The sequence below is a fragment of the Orbicella faveolata genome, unplaced genomic scaffold, assembly GCF_042242905.1.
Source record: "Orbicella faveolata isolate gen_17 unplaced genomic scaffold, um_ofav_v1 contig_12, whole genome shotgun sequence".
NCBI lineage: Eukaryota > Metazoa > Cnidaria > Anthozoa > Scleractinia > Merulinidae > Orbicella > Orbicella faveolata.
In genome coordinates this window covers 2,939,337-2,960,268 of record NW_028301539.1, presented here as the reverse complement: position 1 = coordinate 2,960,268, position 20,932 = coordinate 2,939,337, and the positions used below count along the sequence as shown (strand labels likewise).

The 20,932-nt window shown below is 40.0% G+C and overlaps 3 protein-coding genes across 5 annotated transcripts in view; 2 read left to right on the top strand and 1 right to left on the bottom strand.

The window, feature by feature from the left end:
* Positions 1–20,932, top strand: part of LOC110065348 (coiled-coil domain-containing protein 150-like) — a 53,386-nt gene that overhangs the window by 17,752 nt on the left and 14,702 nt on the right. For all 3 annotated transcript variants that reach the window (XM_089282050.1, XM_089282049.1, XM_089282048.1), the window contains exons 14-23: positions 5,021–5,149; positions 5,546–5,715; positions 5,807–5,900; positions 7,301–7,470; positions 7,796–7,925; positions 8,435–8,641; positions 9,202–9,270; positions 9,752–9,828; positions 9,968–10,031; positions 10,766–10,852. In XM_089282050.1, coding sequence (XP_089138176.1) covers positions 5,021–5,149; positions 5,546–5,715; positions 5,807–5,900; positions 7,301–7,470; positions 7,796–7,925; positions 8,435–8,641; positions 9,202–9,270; positions 9,752–9,828; positions 9,968–10,031; positions 10,766–10,852 — 1,197 coding nt within the window. The remainder of the gene's footprint in view (positions 1–5,020; positions 5,150–5,545; positions 5,716–5,806; positions 5,901–7,300; positions 7,471–7,795; positions 7,926–8,434; positions 8,642–9,201; positions 9,271–9,751; positions 9,829–9,967; positions 10,032–10,765; positions 10,853–20,932) is intronic.
* Positions 677–3,874, bottom strand: LOC149116109 (BTB/POZ domain-containing protein 6-like). Its single transcript, XM_089282046.1, has one exon. It carries the CDS (start codon positions 3,789–3,791, stop codon positions 2,466–2,468), a length of 1,326 nt encoding a protein of 441 aa, XP_089138172.1. The 5' UTR covers positions 3,792–3,874; the 3' UTR covers positions 677–2,465.
* Positions 15,654–20,741, top strand: LOC149116108 (adenosine receptor A3-like). Its single transcript, XM_089282054.1, has one exon. It carries the CDS (start codon positions 18,123–18,125, stop codon positions 19,053–19,055), a length of 933 nt encoding a protein of 310 aa, XP_089138180.1. The 5' UTR covers positions 15,654–18,122; the 3' UTR covers positions 19,056–20,741.

Sequence of the window (20,932 nt, the reverse complement as noted above, 5' to 3'; positions counted from 1 at the left end):
ATCAAGCTAGGTTTAGAGTTTCCTTGCTAATGTCTTTAAAAGGCGCGAGAGCTCCGATGCTTTAAATTTAACCTAATTAAAGGGGTCATAGGCTCCTCCTTAGTTTCCCCGTTAAACCTTGAACACCAGAGATAATTTCTAGTATGTTATTGTCATTATTGTTTCACGACCAATCAGATGCGAGATGAAGCCACAAAAGAAATGGGCTGTCGGCTATATCGTTCATATTTATTCTTTGCTTACACAAATAACCCAAACCTTTGAGGCTTTTTTGGTTTACCGGTTACCTTTTGCGGTTACCTTATGCAGAACAGCCTACGAGTAGGCTTTCTGCTTGGGAGATTTCGAAAAAAATTCTAGCGATGGCCTGTGATTTTCAGCAGTTATTGAAAACTTTCATATAAGAATGAAGGGGGAAGAACAGGAGAGAGAGAGGGAGAGAACAGGAGAACAGTGGAAAGGAAGCTTAGTGAGAAAGCACGAAGAAGCTGAGAAGAGGCACCATCAGAGGACACAGTAACCTGGAGGCAGAGAGCCTACGCTGAATTTCCTTTCGTTTAACGGGATGCCATAATTTGTAAGCAAGTTATCCGGAATGGACAATACCATACCTGCTCTAGTTTAGGTCTGGACAAGGTCAATTGGTGTTAGACTAATATACGCACTTACCAAATGCTTACAAGTAATACAAACCGAATTATATTTTCAGTTCACACATTACACTCGATTGAATAACAGGGAATTACAAATAAGAAAACATGGAAATGTGATTTATGTTTAGTTCACAGAAAATACAAATTTCAGTTCTTCTAGCACTGATTTCTGGATTGTGACGAAACCATCCGATTTCACAGCTTGGTCTGTCTCCTTATCAATCACTTCCGAGCAATGATTCTCCAGATCTTTCTCTTGGTATTTTTGTGCATCTGGCAACACATGGAACACGTTCGACGCATCCAGGTTTTCTCGAAGGAACTTCGAGCATTCGTCAGCGAGGGAAGGAAGCATGTATTTTTTGGCTAAATACCACACTTGCATGACATTGTCTGCGTTCAACTTCACCTCATCGCTGTACAGAAAGCGGAACAAGTCCAACAGGCTTTTATGATCGCAGTCAGACATATCAATTGAATGTTCCTTCTCGGCCAATTCGCCGTAAAACATGACATAAAATACTGGGCTACTGATAGCCAACAAAAACTTGTGAGCTGGAATCTTCTTCATGCTTTCACTTCCGCCTTCATAGTCTCGGACGAGAAATTTTACATCGCTCAAGAGCTCGTTGTTAAACATGAACTGGCATCTTTCTTTGATTGTACATCTAGTGGTTGCACTCCAATAATCTTGACTAGCCAGATCGAGAGACATGCTTGGGTTTTTAAGTTTGAGTTTGGTAACACTTCAATCGATTCTCTGCTGTGATGAAACTTTCGTTGCCGACGGTGTCATGCTAACGTCTTGTTTATCAAAGAGCCTAAAATCGGGGGCATAATTTCGTATCCAAGTCCCCCTTCGCCGCATTTGACCGAGGGAGTGCGAAGCCCAGTTGGGAAAGATATTTTTCGGACAGGAATTGTGAAAAGTTCTGTTTGTTAATGTGCTTTTCTTTTTTATTATTTTCACTACATTCTGGCTCTCCAGTTATGAGAGAGTTTTGATCAGGCTAGGTTTAGAGCTTCCCTCCTAATGTCTTTAGAAGGCACGAATGGTCCGATGCTCTAAATTTAACCTAATTAAAACGATGATAGGCTCCTGCTTAGTTTCCCAGTGAAATCGTGAACGCCAGAGATAATTTCTGATATGTTATTGTCTTTAGTGTTTCAGGACCAATCAGATGCGAGATGAAGCCGCAAAAGAAATGAGCTGTCGTCTATATCGTTCATATTTATTCTTTGCATATACAAATAATTTTAACCTTTTAGCCAGTAGTGGTTTGCCGGCTACCTTTTGCGGTCACATTAAGCAGAATAGCCTACGAGTAAGCTTTCGGCTTGGGAGATTTCGAAAAAATATAGCGATGGGTGGTGATTTTCAGCAGTTATTGAAAACTATCGTATAGGAATGAAGAAGGAGGAACAGGAGAGAGAAAGGGAGAGAACAGGAGAACAGTGGAAAGGAAGCTTAATGAGAAAACACGAAGAAGCTGGGCAGAGGCAGCATCAGAGGACACAGTAACCTGGAGGCAGAGAGCCTACGCTGACTTTCGTTTAACGGTCCATGCCATAATTGGTAACCGAGCTTTTCGGAACAAACAATGTCATACCTGTTCTATAGGGGGGCCCCCCGTTCTATAGCTAGTTCAGGCCTGGACTACATATATGTAAGTCAGGTGGTGTTAGACTAATAAACGCACTCACCAAATGCTTACAAGTAATACAAACCAGCTTATATTTTCAGTTCACACATTACACTCAGTTGAATAACTGGGAATTTCAAATCAGAAAACTTGGAAATGTGATATATATTTAGCACACAGTGAATACTAATTCAGGAAACTGCCCTTCTGAAACACTCGTATCTGATCCAGCCTTGTTCGTAAAGAGAAACGTCACACCAGCATGTTCCACACGAGGCGAGCCACATTGTCCATGCCAGGACGGTGGTCCACTGATGGAAGCTTCCAAAGAATACTGGATCCCCGCTTGTAAAGCAACTGGAGGCTCAAACGCGATATCAAACCCTGGATAGTCCCCTCTCTCACTTTTCCCAAGTTCAGACGTAAACATGCCTGTTTTTGTTGCCAGAGTAACATCATTGGAATCAGTTACCGTTAGTGTCACTGAATATTCATTGTATTCACTTCCAAATAGACGCACTGCATGCAATTTAATCGTTTTGTCAACCGAGACCACTATTGAATTGCTCCAGCCTCTAGGATAATTCCATCCTATATAGTGTATTGATACAAACCTGCTCATTCGTTGAAGAGAACCACGTCTTGTGGCCTCAGAAAACCCCATCGGAAACTTCAACACAGAGCTAAAATACTTCATCAAGTCGAATGACTCTTTCTTTGTTAGTATATCACAGTCGAGGACAACATCGGCGAATTCCTGCTGTTCCATCACAGGGAAACGAATTGCCTTAACGATCCGTTCCCCAAGGATCCTTCTTTTCACAGAACCTTCTGCTGCAAGGCCTTGCTTTTCACATTCTTTTGTAGCCCAGCAATCAACAGCTTTGAATAATTCCACTTCTCTGACTTTCAACGATTCTCTCTCGACCAATTCTTCTAGCACTGATTTCTCGATTGTCACGAAACCATCCGATTTCACAGCTTCGTCTGTCTCCTTATCGATCACTTCCCAGCAGTGATTCTCCAGATCTTTCTCTTCGTATTTGTGTGCGTCTGGTAACACATGGAACACGGTTGACGCATCCAAGTTTTCTTGAAGGAACTTCGAGCATTCGTCAGCGAGGGAAGGAAGCATGTATTTCTTGGCCAAATACAACACTTGCATGACATTGTCTGCATTCAAGTTCACCTCATCACTGTACACGAAGCGAAACAACTCCAACAGGCTTTTATGATCGCAGTCAGAGATATCGATTGAATCTTTCTTCTCGGCGAATTCGCCGTAAAACATGGCATAAAATACAGGGCTACTGATCGCCAACAAGAACTTGTGAGCTGGAATCTTCTTCTTACTTTCACTTCCGTCTTGAGAGTCTCGGAGGACAAATTTCACATCGCTCAAGAGCTCGTTGTTAAACATGAACTGGCATCTTTCTCTGATTGTACATCTAGTGGTTGCACTCCAATAATCTTGACTGGCCACATCGAGAGACATGCTTGGGCTGTTAAGTTTGAGTTTGATAAAACTTCAAATCGATTCCCTGGTAAGATGCCTCCGAAAATGTAACTCGGTTTCACGCTAAGGTCACGCTTATCAAAGAGCCCCAATCGCGGGCTCAATTTCGTATCCAAGTCCTCCTTCGCCCCCATTTGACCGAGCGAGTGCGAGGCCCAGTTGGGAAAAATCTTTTTCGGATAGGAATTGTGAAAAGTTCTGTTTGTTAATTTGCTTTTCTTTTTTCTTAGTTACACTACATTCCGGTTCTGCAGCTAAGAGAGAATATCTTTAACAGGCCCGAAAGGTCCGGGGTTATAGGCTCATGCTTAGTTTCCCCGTTAAACTGTGAACACCAGAGATGATTTCTGGAATGTTATTGTCTTTATTGTTTCATGACCAATCAGATGCGAGATAAAACCGAAAAAGAACTGTAGGCGTCGTCTGCCCGTGTCTGATCATCGCTTTTCGGCAATATACCGTTCATATCTGTTCTTTGCCTATACATAAACTCTGAAATAGGAAAAAAGAACAAGTTCAATTCAGTATTCTAAAATGGTAAAATTGAAGATTTGTCTTGGAAAAAAGAAAGCAATTTTTTTTTACGTGTCAATTCGTGACTAATCCAAATTTTTAGGCTATTGACGGCTATCTCTTGCGGTTTCATCTCGCATCTGATTGGTCGCGAAACAATAAACATTCCAGAAATTATCTTTGGCGTTCACAGTTTAACGCAACTAACGTGAAAAACTGTAATTGGTCACTTTGTTTTCTTGCGGTTAGCATTTATTTGTTGGTTAGGGCAATACCACAAGTTAAAAAGACTAAGAAATTTACCTTTGATAATTAAATTTTGCGGAGATCTGGCGGATCAACCTGGTGGTGTAGTGGTAAAAGAGGGATGTTACCATGCGAGCGGTTCTGGGTTCGATACTTGGTGGTTACTTAAAACTTCTCTTTTTCTTAAATTAAGTAGCAAAAATTTCATTGATTGTTAGCAAATTTCTAAGTGCTGCGAAAATAGCAACGACTGTTTACGAAAGACTACACAACAAAAGCAGTGAGGTCTCTATTAAAACAAGGTCACCAGCAGCGTCGCTGCCATTCGAAGGCCTCGTCACTGAACAGAAAACTGTAAAATAGTCTATTCTCCACTAGGAGAACGGGAAAATGATGATGAACCTTTGAATGAGCCAGAAACAATATTTATAATTGTGTTCTCTTCACAGGGTCAGTCAATGAGCAGTAGAAAAGACGCTGATTTGCGTTCAGTGATGCAATCCAGAGAGGAAGCCTTGAGAGAAGTGGAAAAACTTGTGCAGCATACAGAAACTTTGGAGAGAAAGTACAGTGACAAGGTAATCACGACGTTTGCTGTTAAAGAGACTACAGGACTTCTTTAACTTTAATTCTGTACACTATTGAAATAATGGTCTTAATTAAAATAAATAAATAAAGTGTTATTCATCAATTTCTTGCACAAAGGAAACCAGAAGCATATGATATGCTTCTGGGAAACACAAAGGTGAAAAAAACTAATTATATAACCAAATTTCAAGTTTGCAAGTTTGTATTTTCTAATCCGTTTTAATCTTCCTTAATCGTTAATTATCCTTTCTCCCTGATAGTTTATAATCACTTCGTTGGTGTTATGTGTTTACAACATTATTTAACTGTTGTTATGAAGTTTTCTGCGATTTATGTAATGAGGCAGAAAAGAATTGTTACGTTGAATGCAATATTCTGCCTCTCAGATCGACACCTTACAGCGGTCGCTGAGCGATGCGCGGGAAAACAGCGCCCGGCTGTCCAGCACAATAGAGAGCTTGATGACGTCACACACGGAGCTACAGGAGGCAATGGAGCGGCTGCAAACTGACATGGGACAGAAAGAGAGCGAACTCAATATACTGCGACGAGACAAGTATGTTTTTTATCACCTGGGAGAAAATAAACTTACGCGCTCACTTTTGTATTCAGATTTGGCTTCTGTTTTTTTTTTTTTCAAAACCCAGAATTTCTTCTCAAGAGCTCATCAAACAACTGCAGTACGAGAATGATGCGTTACAAAGTAAAATTATTGCTGTAGAACAGACCGAGTTACAAGAGGTAGGTGCCAGGGGGATCTACTCTGTAAATCTTTGGGTATGGGCGTGCCACTGGGACACTGAAACCGTTACCCTATACTAGACCATGATCAGCTTGATTTTGCAACCCTATTCTAGACTAAGCACAAAAAAACCCTACCCTATTACAGACTGGCTATTTTCCTTACAGAAACTTTATCACTATCGTAGTCCGACATACGCTAACGAGTACAGCATCTTACAAATTCACTTCCGAGTTTCAGTTTCTATTTTAGAACCCCGGGTAAATAACCACGCTGATCTCGACTAAATTATTTATACACTGGCCACTTTTCCAGTATATTATACCTTATTCTGGACCAAAACTATCTGATTTCTGTACCCTATCCCAGACTCTACTGCCTGAAAACCATACCCTTCACAGCGGCAGATGCTCATATAGTTCATATATGGGAGTACCCCCCGGGGGGGAGGGCAGGTGGAAGTGTATTGATTAGAATTTATGAAGGAAAACACGACTTAACGTCCGTCTGAGATTGAATCCCAGATTGCGAGCTTCTAAAATCTCAGCTGTCTAAACGATATATTGTTGTCGCAACAAGTAGTTTTTGCTACTTTGGCAAAAAAAAAAAAGTTAGGAGAATTTTACGCTCGATTTTTCTGGACCTGTTCTCCCGATTTGTCGAACCAATTTCGGCCCTAGATGGTTCGAAGAATCGGGACTTCACTGTAAATATTCTCGCCATTAAAGAGGTATTTATGAAACTAATCGCGCTTTCTTGTCAAGTGCGCAAGTCAAAAAGGCGGGAAAACCACTCTGAGAATGTCGTCATCACTTACATCTTGCTTCTGATTGGTTAAAGAAAACTCCATGAACTTTGATTGGTGAAATATAGAGACTTGCTCTCATTTCCCGCGCGCTCATCGTTTACGCGCGGGCCTGAGTTCAAGGCCCCGTCCACACTACGCCGGAGAAATCGGAAAACGCAACACTCATCGGTCAGTTTTTATTTTATTTTATTTTTTATTTTTTGATTTGGCACACAAACAAAAATAGAATTACAGCACAATGATTAACAAATAACAAGAATTAACAACTACAATTTAGATATCAAAGGAGAGTTACTCAGACAGGAGAATATCATGACTATCGTAACGTCATCAATTTCGGAAAGCTCCGTTTTCAAAATGTTTCCCGTCCGCACTAAAACGCCAAGCCGGCGTTTTCAAATTCCTTCGGTTTAAAGAGCGTTTTGGCTTTTCGAAAAGCTCCGTTTTCGATACGGATTAGTGTGGACGAAAGCCCTAACCGGAGAAATTAAGCTGCGTTTTCAAGTTCCTCTGGCGCAGTGTGGACTAGGCCTAAATCAAAGGTTTTTCATTGGTCTTATTCATTCGGTATTCCGTTTAATTGATTCTTAGCTTAGACCATTACGCGAAGCGCTGTCTAACGCTCAGGTTGACCGAGAAAGGATGTCCGATCAATTGGAAAGACTGCTGTCAGCGAATAAAGAGCTACAGGACAACATGGAGGTGCTGCAGACAGAGTTAGGAAGAAAGCAAACGGAGTTTGAGAAACTCTTGGATGAAAGGTACCTTAGAAGCTGCGGGAGCAAATCATTTTAAGCCTGGGGAGTTTACTGTTTCACAGTTCACCCCAACCCTCCTCGGCCACTTCCCTCTCCGCCAGTACAGTTCCTTCTCGACCCTTCCAACCATTTACGGTTTCGCACAACTCCTCTTTTTCCAATTTCGTGAGAAGTAAAGAATATTTTTGTAGCAGACAAACCATTTAAGCTTCCTTTATTGTTGCATTTAAAAAAAATTATAACAAAAAAAATGTCATTTTGGCATGCTGTGGGCAGATAGAATTGGTCCATTTGACAACACTCCAGTTTCGTGTTCTCCTTTTCGCAGAGATCATGAAATTCGGAAATCACACGAGGAGAAGACTGTAGAGGTCGAGGAGAGAGTTGAACAAGTGCAAAGGCAAGGACAGAAAGATTTACAAGAAACAAAAACGAAACACAAGAAAGAGCTTGCGAAGGTAAACTTATATTTACAAATGAATCATTGCTTTAAATTCCTAGTTTACCAATCGCAACAAAAGCAAAAAAGCCACGATGAATCTAATGCGAAGTTTGGACAAAATCATATAGTTGGCTGTAGGCGCGGAAACATCAAGCAAGCGCTGACATCAGCGCGGGAAAGCATGCAAGCGCCCACTTCAAGCGCGGGAAAACATGCAAAAAGCACTATTATAAGGCTGAAGACTTAAGTAACCAATTCACGATTGGTTTCGATTTATACTTTTACCATGCAAACAACGACATTTCTTCTTGCAATTGTGTTTTCTCTGTGTGGTTTTTCTTTTCTTTTTCTTTTTTTTTGCTTTGGACTCTAGTGCTTCTACTTGCGTCGCTTGTTTCAGCATAGTGGCAAAAAAATCGCAAAAGCTAGTCGGACGTTGTCCCATGTGTTAGATTTGCCTGCGCAAACCCGTTCACTGTAATATCTAATGGTCAGCTTGTTTGGTATTTCTGTGGGTCCTTGTAGTTAAAGAAAGACCTGGATGACGCAAACGCCTATAAGAACAAGATCAAAGAGTCAAACAAGAAATTAGAAGAGAAAGTTAAGGAGTTAGAACAGCAGTTGGCAAAAAACAAATCTAAAGTGAAATCACAAAAGGTACAAATGGAGCAGTTACGCAAAGCACAGAAAGCGAAAGATATTGAAGAGGAAGGTGCCAAGGGAAAAACTGAGGTAAGGAAAAAACCGAGAAGGACTGTTTCCTTGAGCCGCATATGATAATAGTAGAAAATAATGAAAGAAATGCAAGAAATGTTTGTTTTTACTAAAAACTTACTTCTTTATAATTGATGTTTATCCTGCAATCGCGAAGCTGCGAGTTTCCTCTCGCTTACTCGCGTTACCTCGGGGAACTTTGAGGGTCTCGGGGAAACGAGAGTTACTGTTTCCCGTAGCACTAGTCATAACTGTTTTGTTATACCTCCCAAATCGAAAAAAGAAGAAAATGGGAAAAACGATTTGCCTGACGCCGACTGGCACACAAGTTTGCCGTGGTTTCAAGGAACACGACCTGATCACGTGCGAGTCGAAAGTTTAAGTTGTTGTTTCCCTAGGGACTTAGTGAGTTTTGACCCATGACACGAGGCACGTTCTCCTCCAATCGGAAAACGCATTTGAGTTGGGAGGTATACCAATTTGTCATGTTTAGAGCTTTTTGAGCCTGATCTTTACAATTGTTAGGTATGAACTGAATGAGGTATTCTTTGCTAGCGTTCTATTTCTTGCGTTTTCAGCATTTCAAGAAAGAGCTAAACAACTTGGAGCGTGTTAAAAATGAGTATATGCGGAAAAACAGTGAACAGGTATGTTAGTTGTACTCCTCGTGTCATAACAGCTAGATTCTCTTAACAAATGTCATACATTTCCTTAATGTTAGCTATGAGACTTTGATAGTACATCAAGGCAAAATTCATTTGTTGACGATTTTCTTTATTCTCATCGCCTCTGTGGGTGGTTACGTATTGACACAATAAAGAGAACTTGGCTATTGATCACCTTTCTGAGAAACCTTTATAATTTACCAGCCAAGTACTCCACATTACCATCTACACTTAAACCGCAAAGTTGTAGTGTTCTTCTGGTGTTATGATTTGAGAGAATTAAAGCCGTCAGCAACGTAATCCAAGCCGTTATTTTGTTGGCTGAAATGCGTTTAAGTAGCCTTTGCAAGGCGTTAATTTGAAGGCCTTCATTTGGTCTCTTCACTGCACTTCACTGCCGTCACTTGGTATGCTTTCTATTCCTAATAACCGTCCTTTCACTGTGTTGTTGATGCTTTTGCAGGCAAAAACAATCGGCGAGTTTGTGTCGAAGTTTGCTGACCTTCAAACAGAATTAGAAACCTTAATTCAAGCTCAGCGGTAGGTTACATGCCCTGGATAACCAATTATTGACAATGTATCAATATTGTTATTTGTAGGTGTTAATATCGTTTGATAGCGCGTTTAAGGCTGTAAGTTATGAAAATTGTAATCCCCGCATCAATATTACTGTTGTCAGGGATAAAGAAGAAGAACTCGAACGAGAGAAGAACCTCCGAAAAGATGTGGAACAACGTTATAAGGTGAATTGTAGAATTGAGTTACTGAGCTGAAGGACTAGCGTCTTATAAAAGCGGTTGCGATGTGTACTGCGTTCAATGCGAGCGCTGCTAGGGTTGGAGAGTTGGCTGAGTCAGTGGTATCTGTAGGCTGGGTTGTTGCTTAGCTACCTAGATTTCTGCGATTGGAGTGTCAGAATCGGGAATTCTTCGCGGTTGCTTTTGAGTTCAGCGAGGATTTGTCGACAACATTACTTATTATACATTGAACTCGCTATCTCTTTTCTGATTGGCCGAAAGGGTACAGTGAATTTTCGAAATCAGCGCTTGTGACGTCATCTAGCTACAGATTGTACGATAATCATGTCAAGGACACTCAAGGTCATGGGTAACCCTGTCATGTATGACCGCAGTGCATGATTTCTAAGGGTAATCAGGTCAAGTTCGCGCGCTTTGTGTTGCTTGCCGTTAGTGAAGAAGCCAAAATATGACTTCCATTTTCTTTTCGTTCAATGTATGATAAAACAATTATTAGATTCGGTTTTGTGATATCCAGAATAATCAAGGTCTCGGTAGACCTCGGTAAGGGTTATCAGCCTCAGCCGTCGGCTTCGTCTGATAACCCTTACCTCGACCTTAATTATTCTGGATGTTACAAAAACCGAATCTAATAATTGTTTATTGTTTCACGTTTATTATTCATTTGTAGAAATAAATTCTGCCTTATAGTTGACTTTGTCGTCGTCTTGTTCTTGTAGAAGCTGCAGGCGCGGGAAAAAGACTTAGAGACGTCGAGAAAAGACACGGAGAGAAAATTAGCAGAGGCCAACTTCGAAACACAACAGGTACATTAGATTATCAGATTTTCATACCATATTAAAAGAAAATCAGCAAATTTTCAGAAACAAGACTTGTCATGTCACTGAGCAGCATGTACAAAGCCTAGCCTTCGAGCAAGCACCTTTGGTGGCTCTCTAAACGAGCGACATTACGGTTTGCGCATCTTGAAAAGTTTAACCTAAATTTTTCAAGTTTGTCGTTTGTTATCCGCGTTAATCTTCTCCATCCTTAACCATCCTTGTTCCTTTGTGGTTTATTATTATCTCTTTGCTGTTTTTCTATCGTAGTAAACTATCATTTTCAGGTTTCTATCAATTAAAAGGTAATTTTATACATTGCCGAAACAACTCAAAATAACATGACTGAGGTCCTTTTCTGTAAGAGCTGCCAGGATAGCAACAAAAAGACAACATCGACTACAAGTTGAGTTGGGACACAGAAAGAAGTGTTTTTAGAATTTCCAAGTGTCCGTAAATGTAAATTGAGGCAGACGTCTGCTTCTGTGTTTTCGTTGCGTCAATTTCTGGTATATGTACAACAAATACTAAATTGGAAAGTAAATAAAAGGAAGACCTGTTTGACAGCTTGAATGAAAGGCGAGGAAAATTGTCAATCATCGCTTGTTACGAGTGTCTTGAAGTGGAGGCCACATGGAATACAACCAATTTGGAAAATTTCTCAGTTTTTGAGAAAAACGTGATGGTTTACTACTATCTCGAGTCGACTGACGCTTGCTTATCGAAGCTTCAAGCAGAACATAGACTACGCGTAGTCCCTCTTTCGCTTAGTCCGTCGTGCGTGATGCGAAAGAAAACCGCGAGAGAAAAAAAGGCCACGCGAAATCCTGGGGGCGATTTTTTCTCGCGGTTTTCTTTTGCGTCACGCTCGACGGACTGAACGAAAGAGGGACACTCGTAGTGTAACTGGAACAGCCCCTTTTCGGTAAATCCATTAAATGAGTTCAGTGGATGCCTTTAAAAAATGTCTATCCCTGTCGCGCCAGCATGAATTGCTTAGATATGTTAAATATCAGGTAAGCAGACAATGATATTTCTTACATGGAGCTGTCAAGAATCTCAACTTTATTTTAAGCTTTGAAGTTATTACTAAACACTGCTTATCCGAGGAGCAACTGCTTTTTTTCCTCCGAGCACAGTATGCACATATATATTTTATACGGCTAGCCCCGTGAGCGGGCAAGATGAACCGAATTCTGCGCTGCGATTGGCTGCCCGAGCGGGCAAGATGTCGCTATCTTGCCCGCTCGGGTTTACCTTGTGTCCCGCAAGAAAATAGTTTTATTTTTTCGTATAATAAATCTCTTATTGACCAAGCTTGTGAGGTCAAGATGGCTGGATATTCTTGGTTTTCATGTGACGTAGTCATATTCCAAAATTAGAAATTATCCTTCCTTCTGAGGTTTTAGTTTCATCAGATAAAAGACCCTGTAGGAAAGTGACGTTTGACAATGTTTTAGCTCGACAGAGTTCTTCTTTTTGTAACTGTGCACTCCAAGCTTTTGCGTTGCGTGACATGAAAATGGCGGCCAGAAAAGACTGTCGCGTAGGTCAAAAGACCAGTTATCGCTTTAGTTTTTGTTAAATAAACGGTGCTTGCACTAGAAGAAGCATTTATTTCAATGTGTCGGAGAACTAGAGTAAAAATTTTCGTTTCAATAGTAAAACTCAATGACGGATGTTTTTGTTATTTTACGGTCGCCATGTTTGTGCCCCTCCGAAGGGCACAAACATGGCGTCTCCATACAAAGCTCTATAAATTTGGATGACACGCTTCTGCGAATAACGGGCGAATGAAAAACAGCAGAAACCTGATTCTTGGCGAGGTTGTTTATATAGCAATCATCTATCATATTCCAGATTCTTGAATTTATTTATTGAATGGTTACGATTTTTAGTTTTGATCACATGACTGGTGAAAACAGAGAATTGGCCTCGTTCTTTCTTTTTGCGAGTTTATGGACCTCAACTCCGTCTCGGTCCATAAACAAGCAAAAAGCGAACTTGGGCAATATCCAGCCATCTTGACCTCACGCTTGGTCAATAACCCATACATCCTGACCTCACGCTTGGTCAATAACCGATATATATGTTATTGAACCAGTATGAGGTCTGCGGCTCGGTCCATAAACGTGCAAAAAAAAACAAAAGAGCGAGACCAATATTCTCCAATAAGGACCGAACATGCTAGTTCAATAAAATATTCATTACAATGGCTCTTTTAACTGAAATTACTCTCCAAACTTGAAGGTTAATTGATTTCTTACTTAACAAAAAAAAAAACTGTTTATTTTGCGCTATGAATTTAGACAGCAATTTCCCGAAATTAATTCGTGAGCGGTCCATCTTTGCGGTTCATAATGAAAATTTCGAACCGCGAAGGGAACCAATCAGAATTGTTCTTTTTCATCGCGGACCAGTTCAGCCGTATAATAAATATTTTTATTTTTCGACGTGAGCTTTACTAGAATGGACAACATCAGCTAATGCCCTTTTTTTCATATGAGGGCGCTCATTTGCGTTTAAATAGGCGCAGCAAACAGCTGTCTATGACCGTACATTATTTTAAAAGCGACCGAACAGCCCACAACCAAAACAGATTTACACGGAAGAGCTTTGAATGATCAACTTTAGAGATACGTTACTCTAGTTACATATATATTGTGTCTAAGACAGAAGTGAGATAAAAGTATTGAGGAGTTAGTAATGACAGCAGCCAACGTTTCTGAAGACGGACAGCACGGAGGACTTGAACTAACGTTTTGTTGGGCAAGTTTAACTGCTGGCACACATGGCCAGCTAAGATTTATCTCAGTTTTGAACAGTTTTTGGTGCATTACTGCAGTTTTTGGGAATGCTTTGATCGTAGTTGCTCTTCGCAAGGAGTCCTCACTTCATCCGCCGTCCAAACTCTTGCTCAGTAACCTTGCAACAACTGATCTTTGTGTTGGTGTTATCTCACACCCTCTCTTTGTTATTTTTTTGGTCTCTGTGATGAACGAAAGTTGGGATATTTGTCGATTTTCATCAGTCACTGGTTTTATAGCAGACCCCATTTTTTGTGGAGTGTCTCTGTCGACACTGACTGCAATAAGCGTGGACAGACTTCTCGCCCTGTTGTTGGGGCTGAGATACAGACAAGTTGTAACTTTGAAGCGCACCTACGTGATCGTTATAACCATCTGGGTTGTGCAGACTGTCGTATCTATGATGTCGTTGATTAATGTCCTCATAGCCATATCGTGTAGCATAATAGTTGCATCTATGTGTCTTGTAACCTCAATCTTCTCTTACAGCAAGATTTTCTTCACCCTCCGTCATCATCAAACTCAAGTACAAGACCATGTTCAACAACCGAACCAAACAAATCAACGGAACAAAGCGCGATACAGGAGGGTAGTGTCCACTGCGCTATTTCTCCAGTTCACGTTACTCGTTTGTTATCTACCCGACAGTGTAGTCATAGCTTTAATGTCTATTAGTGGGCTATCGACACCTCTTTTTCTTGCCAGGGAATATACAGTGACTTTAGTTTACTTAAATTCGTCGTTAAACCCGATTCTTTACTGCTGGAAGATAAAGGAAGTAAATCAAGCAGTGAAAGACACAATCAGACAAGTGCTTTCCTGTCCGTCCAGTTAGCTCTTGTTCGCAGGGCTTTGGCAAACCGAGGCACTAGCCCCAGTCATTGTTGTTCGTTTTTGTTGTTTATGTTCATCATAAACACCCTAAATACCAGGAAAAGAATTTAACCATGAACATTCCTTCAGTCATAATTTTTTCCTGGACATTGCCTGTAATAATTTTTTTCTTTCTGGCTACGGCCCTGGTTCGAGTTACATTATCGCTTAGCTTACCTAAAAAAAGAGTACAAAAACTATATAAAACGGTGAAGAAGGTTCTTCCAAAAGCTGCCAAGAGTTTAAGAGTGGTGCTTACTTAATTTAGTTTATCGCTATTGCATGTTAATGAGCTTGTTTTGGTAACAGCGGGAAAAACATGGTGTTAATTAAGACTTGTTCGACACCAGACTGTGATGAAAAAAGTGGAATTCACGACAGTTTGTCTCCATAAGACTTATTATTCCAACACGGTCTTCTTGTCAAGGGAGTTAAGATAAGCAGTGGGTGGTTCAGGCTAAAGTGATGATCCGTTTTATTCAAAACAAGGGCAGGAAGCCGAGAGATCGTATATTTGGTTAGGAACGCTGAGTAATTCTGCCGAGGCGAAAAAGAATAGTTTTTCTTGGTTTCCGTAATCAAGGAATAATTTTCATGGGCTTGTGCAATTTGGAAAATACGAAGTCTTGAGTTTTATGTAGTCTGGTTTATCGTAATTCCAAAATTCAAAGAATATTGGAAATTTATATCATTAATCTTCCATAAGATAAAATAAGGATCATTAAGGATGAATTGATGGCGTTCAGACATTGCGGCGATGTTCTCTGATGAATTTCCTAAACTTTAATCATTATTATTATTATTAGAGCATTAAGGCAGCTGATACGCTAACAAAACGTAAACATAGTAGGTGGATAAATTAAACGAAGACCCGTTCTCTGCATTAGTTCTTCCTTGTTCAGTAGAAAAGAGAATATTTGCCCTTTTTGTTCCGTTCAGTGCTTGAGAAAAGAGGAAAGGTGGCTCAAAAAAATTGTAATAAAAAAAAGAAAATGATAATGCATATTTCTGCAGCTGCGAGTCTAAGTATTGTCAACAACTAGCAAGTCATAATTATTAAAAAGTGACAGCTAGGCAGCGTTTGTCCACTTCGTTTGTCTGGGCGTAAACAAGTTGGAATACCGTGCCATTGAAAACAAAGGCACCTGATATCAAGAAGATTGAGTTCGAGAAAAGTTGAATTATATTTTAAAAAAACCGAGGTATAGACTATTTATTATCAAGTTGATAAAGGCAAATCAACAGACTTGGCGAGTTAGCGAAACTAACTTTTGGAGCGTTAGCCTTTTGTTAGAGCAAACAGGTGAATTACGGGGTGAATGTGTGTTTGTGTAGTGGAAGATGGAACCAATGGAGGAAGCGTGTATATAGTGTAGGGGACTCTAAGAGCTGTCAAGAGAGCTCACTCCGAGGCTCATAAACTCAGATAAAGACAACATCAAGTATAAGTTGTTTGCACAAACGAAGACGTTTTTGTAGAATTTCTGTAAATGTAGATTGAAGCAGATGTTCACTTCGGTGTTTCCTTGCATTAGTTTTGGTTGCATACACAGCAAATACTGACTTCTAATTTAGAAAAATAAATTAGTAATGAATTTTGCAGTGGATCTTAACTCTAAAAAACAACGTTTCGATGTCATCTTGACATCATCTTTTACTTGCATGGAAATCAAAATAATGTTAAGTCTTCTTTATATGTGGACAGGCGATGTACGAATACATCAACAGTCTCATTTGTGAGATAAATAATAATAGATCGCATTAACAAATAGACGCTGCAAGTGTTGATTAGAAAACAGAGAGAAATGTCGAGCAAACACTGTCGAACGAGAGGAGCAAATACTGAACTGCACAGTTCATTAAAAGAAGACCTGTTTTATAGCCTGAGTGAAAGAAGAGGGCAGTCATTTCAGTATTAAAACACTGTAAATAACAAAGAGACCGTAGAGGACTTTCTTGCCTCTTTGAAGCTTGTTGTCAGTGCTTTGAAGAAGAGGCTACGCGAAATAAAAGCAGCTTTGAAAAGTTGCCAGTTTTAGAGAAAAACGATGGTTAGTTGTTCTCTCGAGTCAACTGCGCATTGTTATCGAAGATTCAACCGGAAAAGCCCTTTTTTCGAGAAATCCAGTGGTCTCCTTTCAAAAAATGCTTTCTTGGATTCACACCGGCGTGAATTACTTAACTGAATACGTTGCGCTTAAGCAAAAAATGATATTTCTTACATGGAGCTGCTAGAAAGTGTAATTTTTGTGGGCTTTTACCAGCGTAGAAAACTCTATTCCAAAGTACAGGAAGTTGTTACTAATTACAGCTTTTTGGAGTGGAAACTGGGGGCTCTGAGCATGCGCAGGAATTTTTTTATCTTTTCATTTCAACTAGCTTTTCATTGGTAGTTAAAATAGATGAGGTAAACAACTGTCTAAGGCTCGGTAGTGCCGATGCGAAAATGAATGATTTTCCGGGGCTTTTCCGCAATCAAGAAATAAATTTGATGGCCCTCTGCAATTTAGGGGGAGTTTGTACAATGGGGATTGCGACTTGCCACTTGATTTTCAAAGGAAAAGCTCTTGAGTTCAGTTTAGTTTAGTTTTGTCAATGATTTGTATTCAGTGGAAGCCCGCCTTATGGTCACCTCGTTAATATGGTCACATTGTTATTCCGGCCAGTCCTTTTTGTCCCGCCGTAACCCCATACATTTTTTGTATATAAGAAAACCCCGTTTATACGGCCAACGGCCACATTCTGAAATCCCAACTTGTATAATCCTCTATAATTTTACCCCGTTTACGCGGCCAACCAGTTATGTTCATCTTTCCATTGTTAATATTGTACCTACTTACTGAAGTTTCAACTTTTTGAAAAATTATGACTGCATTTCGAATGCTTATTTTGAAAAGGACAGTTGTTTAGAAGTTCATTTGTGATGTCTGTCAAGACGTCACCTAAAATAGATCTAGACCAGTCATGAAATTTGATCCACCTCGTTAAGACGGCCAAATTTTCTTGGATGTTGGCGATCATTTTAACGGACTTCCACTGTATATGAAATAAAGATCACTAGGATGGCATAAAGATGCACAGACAGAAGTTTCTCTGAATTGTTGACCCGTTCATAGAGGCCGATGTTCACTGATGAATTTGCTTAACTTTCACCAGTAGTATTTGTAGAGCTTCAAGACAGTTTACACGCTGACAGCATGCAAAGTTTGCTGCTCTTTAAATTAAACAAGGTGCTGTTCTCTAGAAATTTCCTCCTGGCTGAATAGAAAAGAATAATTGTCATTTCTTTTTGTGTTCAGCTCTTCAGAAGAGAGAAATGGTCGCTTTAATTTCTTCAAACATCAAAAGTTTTAAAAATCCTCTTGAAGTATATAGAAGGTTCATATTTCTGCAGCTGCGAGTGGGAAATGTTATTAATTACTAGCATGCCAAAATTAAAAGTGGCAAGTTCCTTCTGTCAGTCTTGGCGTGTAATTTAAAAAGTCGAAAAACATGCATACAGTGCTGTCAAACACAAACGGGTTGTTTTTTCGAGGTAGATTGAACGAAGCTTCATTACTTGAGTACTTTTCGCAGTAATGACAACCCTTAACTCTGAAGAGGAAGCGCAAAACTCGGTTGAACAGCTATACTGTTCGGCTAATCTAACTGCTGAAATACACGGCCAGTTGACATTCATGTCAGTTTTAAACATTTTTGTGTCCGTTACTGCTTTTCTTGGAAATGCTCTGATCCTAGCCGCTCTTCACAAGGAGTCTTCACTTCACCCGCCATCCAAACTCTTGCTAAGTAACCTTGCAACAACTGATCTCTGTGTTGGTGTGATTCTCGAGCCTCTTACTGTTATCTATTTAATGTCTGTAGTGAATGAACATTGGAATATTTGTCGCTACGTATCAGTCACAGGTGCTGTGATAGGCGTTACTCTGTTCGCGGCGTCTCTGTTGATACTGGCTGCAATAAGCGTGGACAGACTTCTCGTCCTGTTGCTGGGGCTGAGATACAGACAAGTTGTAACTCTGAAGCGCGCCTATGTGATCGTTGTTACGTTTTGGGTTGTGTCTACTGCTCTGACGGGAATGTCTTTTTGGAATCCTTTTATAATTTTTTGGTACATGTTTATAGTTGTGATATTCTCTCTAGCAACTTCGATATTTTCTTACACAAAGATTTTCTTCACCCTCCGTCATCATCAAAATCAAGTACAAGACCATGTTCAACAACCGAACCAAACAGATGAACTGAACATAGCGCTATACAGAAAGGCAGTGCGCAGTGCCCTGTGGCTGCAGTTCACGTTAGTGGCTTGTTTTCTACCCCGTGGAATAGCGCTGGCGTTATTTGCTAAAGCAGTAATATCACCATCTGTTTATCTCGTTAACCAGTATACAATGGTTTTAGTTTACTTAAACTCGTCACTAAACCCGATTCTTTACTGCTGGAAGATAGATGAAGTGAGGCAAACAGTAAAGGACACAATCAGACAAGTACTTTGCTATTCATGCAGTTAGCACTTGTCCGACATATGGCATCGTTTAGCGTACCTAGCTAGTAAAAGTAAAAACGATAGGAAATTGTTGAGAGCATTCTTTAAAAAAATTGTCACTGACTGCAATAAGCGTGGACAGACTTCTCGCCCTGTTGTCGGGGCTGAGATACAGACAAGTTGTAACTTTGAAGCGCACCTACGTGATCGTTATAACCATTTGGGTTGTGCAGACTGTCGTATCTATGATGTCGTTAATTAATGTCCTCATAGCCATATCGTGTAGCATAATAGTTGCATCTATGTGTCTTGTAACCTCAATCTTCTCTTACAGCAAGATTTTCTTCACCCTCCGTCATCATCAAACTCAAGTACAAGACCATGTTCAACAACCGCACCAAACAAATCAACGGAACAAAGCGCGATACAGGAGGGTAGTGTCCACTGCGCTATTTCTCCAGTTCACGTTACTCGTTTGTTATCTACCCGACAGTGTAGTCATAGCTTTAATGTCTATTAGTGGGCTATCGACACCTCTTTTTCTTGCCAGGGAATATACAGTGACTTTAGTTTACTTAAATTCGTCGTTAAACCCGATTCTTTACTGCTGGAAGATAAAGGAAGTAAATCAAGCAGTGAAAGACACAATCAGACAAGTGCTTTCCTGTCCATCCAGTTAGCTCTTGTTCGCAGGGCTTTGACAAACCGAGGCACTAGCCCCAGTCATTGCTGTTCGTTTTTGTTGTTTATGTTCATCATAAACACTCTAAATACTAGGAAAAGAATTTAACCATGGACATTCCTTCAGTCATAATTTTTTCCTGGACATTGCCTGTAATAATTTTTTTCTTTCTGGCTACGGCCCTGGTTCGAGTTACATTATCGCTTAGCTTGCCTAAAAAAAAAGTACAAAAACTATATAAAACGGTGAAGAAGGTTCTTCCAAAAGCTGCCAAGAGTTTAAGAGTGGTGCTTACTTAATTTAGTTTATCGCTGTTGCATGTTAATGAGCTTGTTTTGGTAACAGCGGGAAAAACATGGTGTTAATTAAGACTTGTGCGACATCAGACTGTGATGAAAAAAGTGGAATTCACGACAGTTTGTCTCCACAAGACTTATTATTCCAACACGGTCCTCTTGTCAAGGGAGTTAAGATAAGCAGTGGGTGGTTCAGGCTAAAGTGATGATCCGTTTTATTCAAAACAAGGGCAGGAAGCCGAGAGATCGTATATTTGGTTAGGAACGCTGAGTAATTCTGCGGAGGCGAAAAAGAATAGTTTTTCTTGGTTTCCGTAATCAAGGAATAATTTTCATGGGCTTGTGCAATTTGGAAAATACGAAGTCTTGAGTTTTATGTAGTCTGGTTTATCGTAATTCCAAAATTCAAAGAATATTGGAAGTTTATATCATTAATCTTCCATAAGATAAAATAAGGATCATTAAGGATGAATTGATGGCGTTCAGACATTGCGGCGATGTTCTCTGATGAATTTTCTAAACTTTAATCATTATTATTATTATTAGAGCATTAAGGCAGCTGATACGCTAACGAAACGTAAACATAGTAGGTGGATAAATTAAACGAAGACCCGTTCTCTGCATTAGTTCTTCCTTGTTCAGTAGAAAAGAGAATATTTGCCCTTTTTGTTCCGTTCAGTGCTTGAGAAAAGAGGAAAGGTGGCTCAAAAAAATTGTAATAAAAAAAAGAAAATGATAATGCATATTTCTGCAGCTGCCAGTCTAAGTATTGTCAACAACTAGCAAGTCATAATTATTAAAAAGTGACAGCTAGGCAGCGTTTGTCCACTTCGTTTGTCTGGGCGTAAACAAGTTGAAATAACGTGCCACTGAAAACAAAGGCACCTGATACCAAGAAGATTGAGTTCGAGAAAAGTTGAATTA

Bases quoted from the DNA above. Each gene is read 5' to 3' on its own strand.
- LOC149116109 (XM_089282046.1), bottom strand. From the start codon at position 3,791: ATGTCTCTCGATGTGGCCAGTCAAGATTATTGGAGTGCAACCACTAGA.
- LOC149116108 (XM_089282054.1), top strand. From the start codon at position 18,123: ATGACAACCCTTAACTCTGAAGAGGAAGCGCAAAACTCGGTTGAACAG.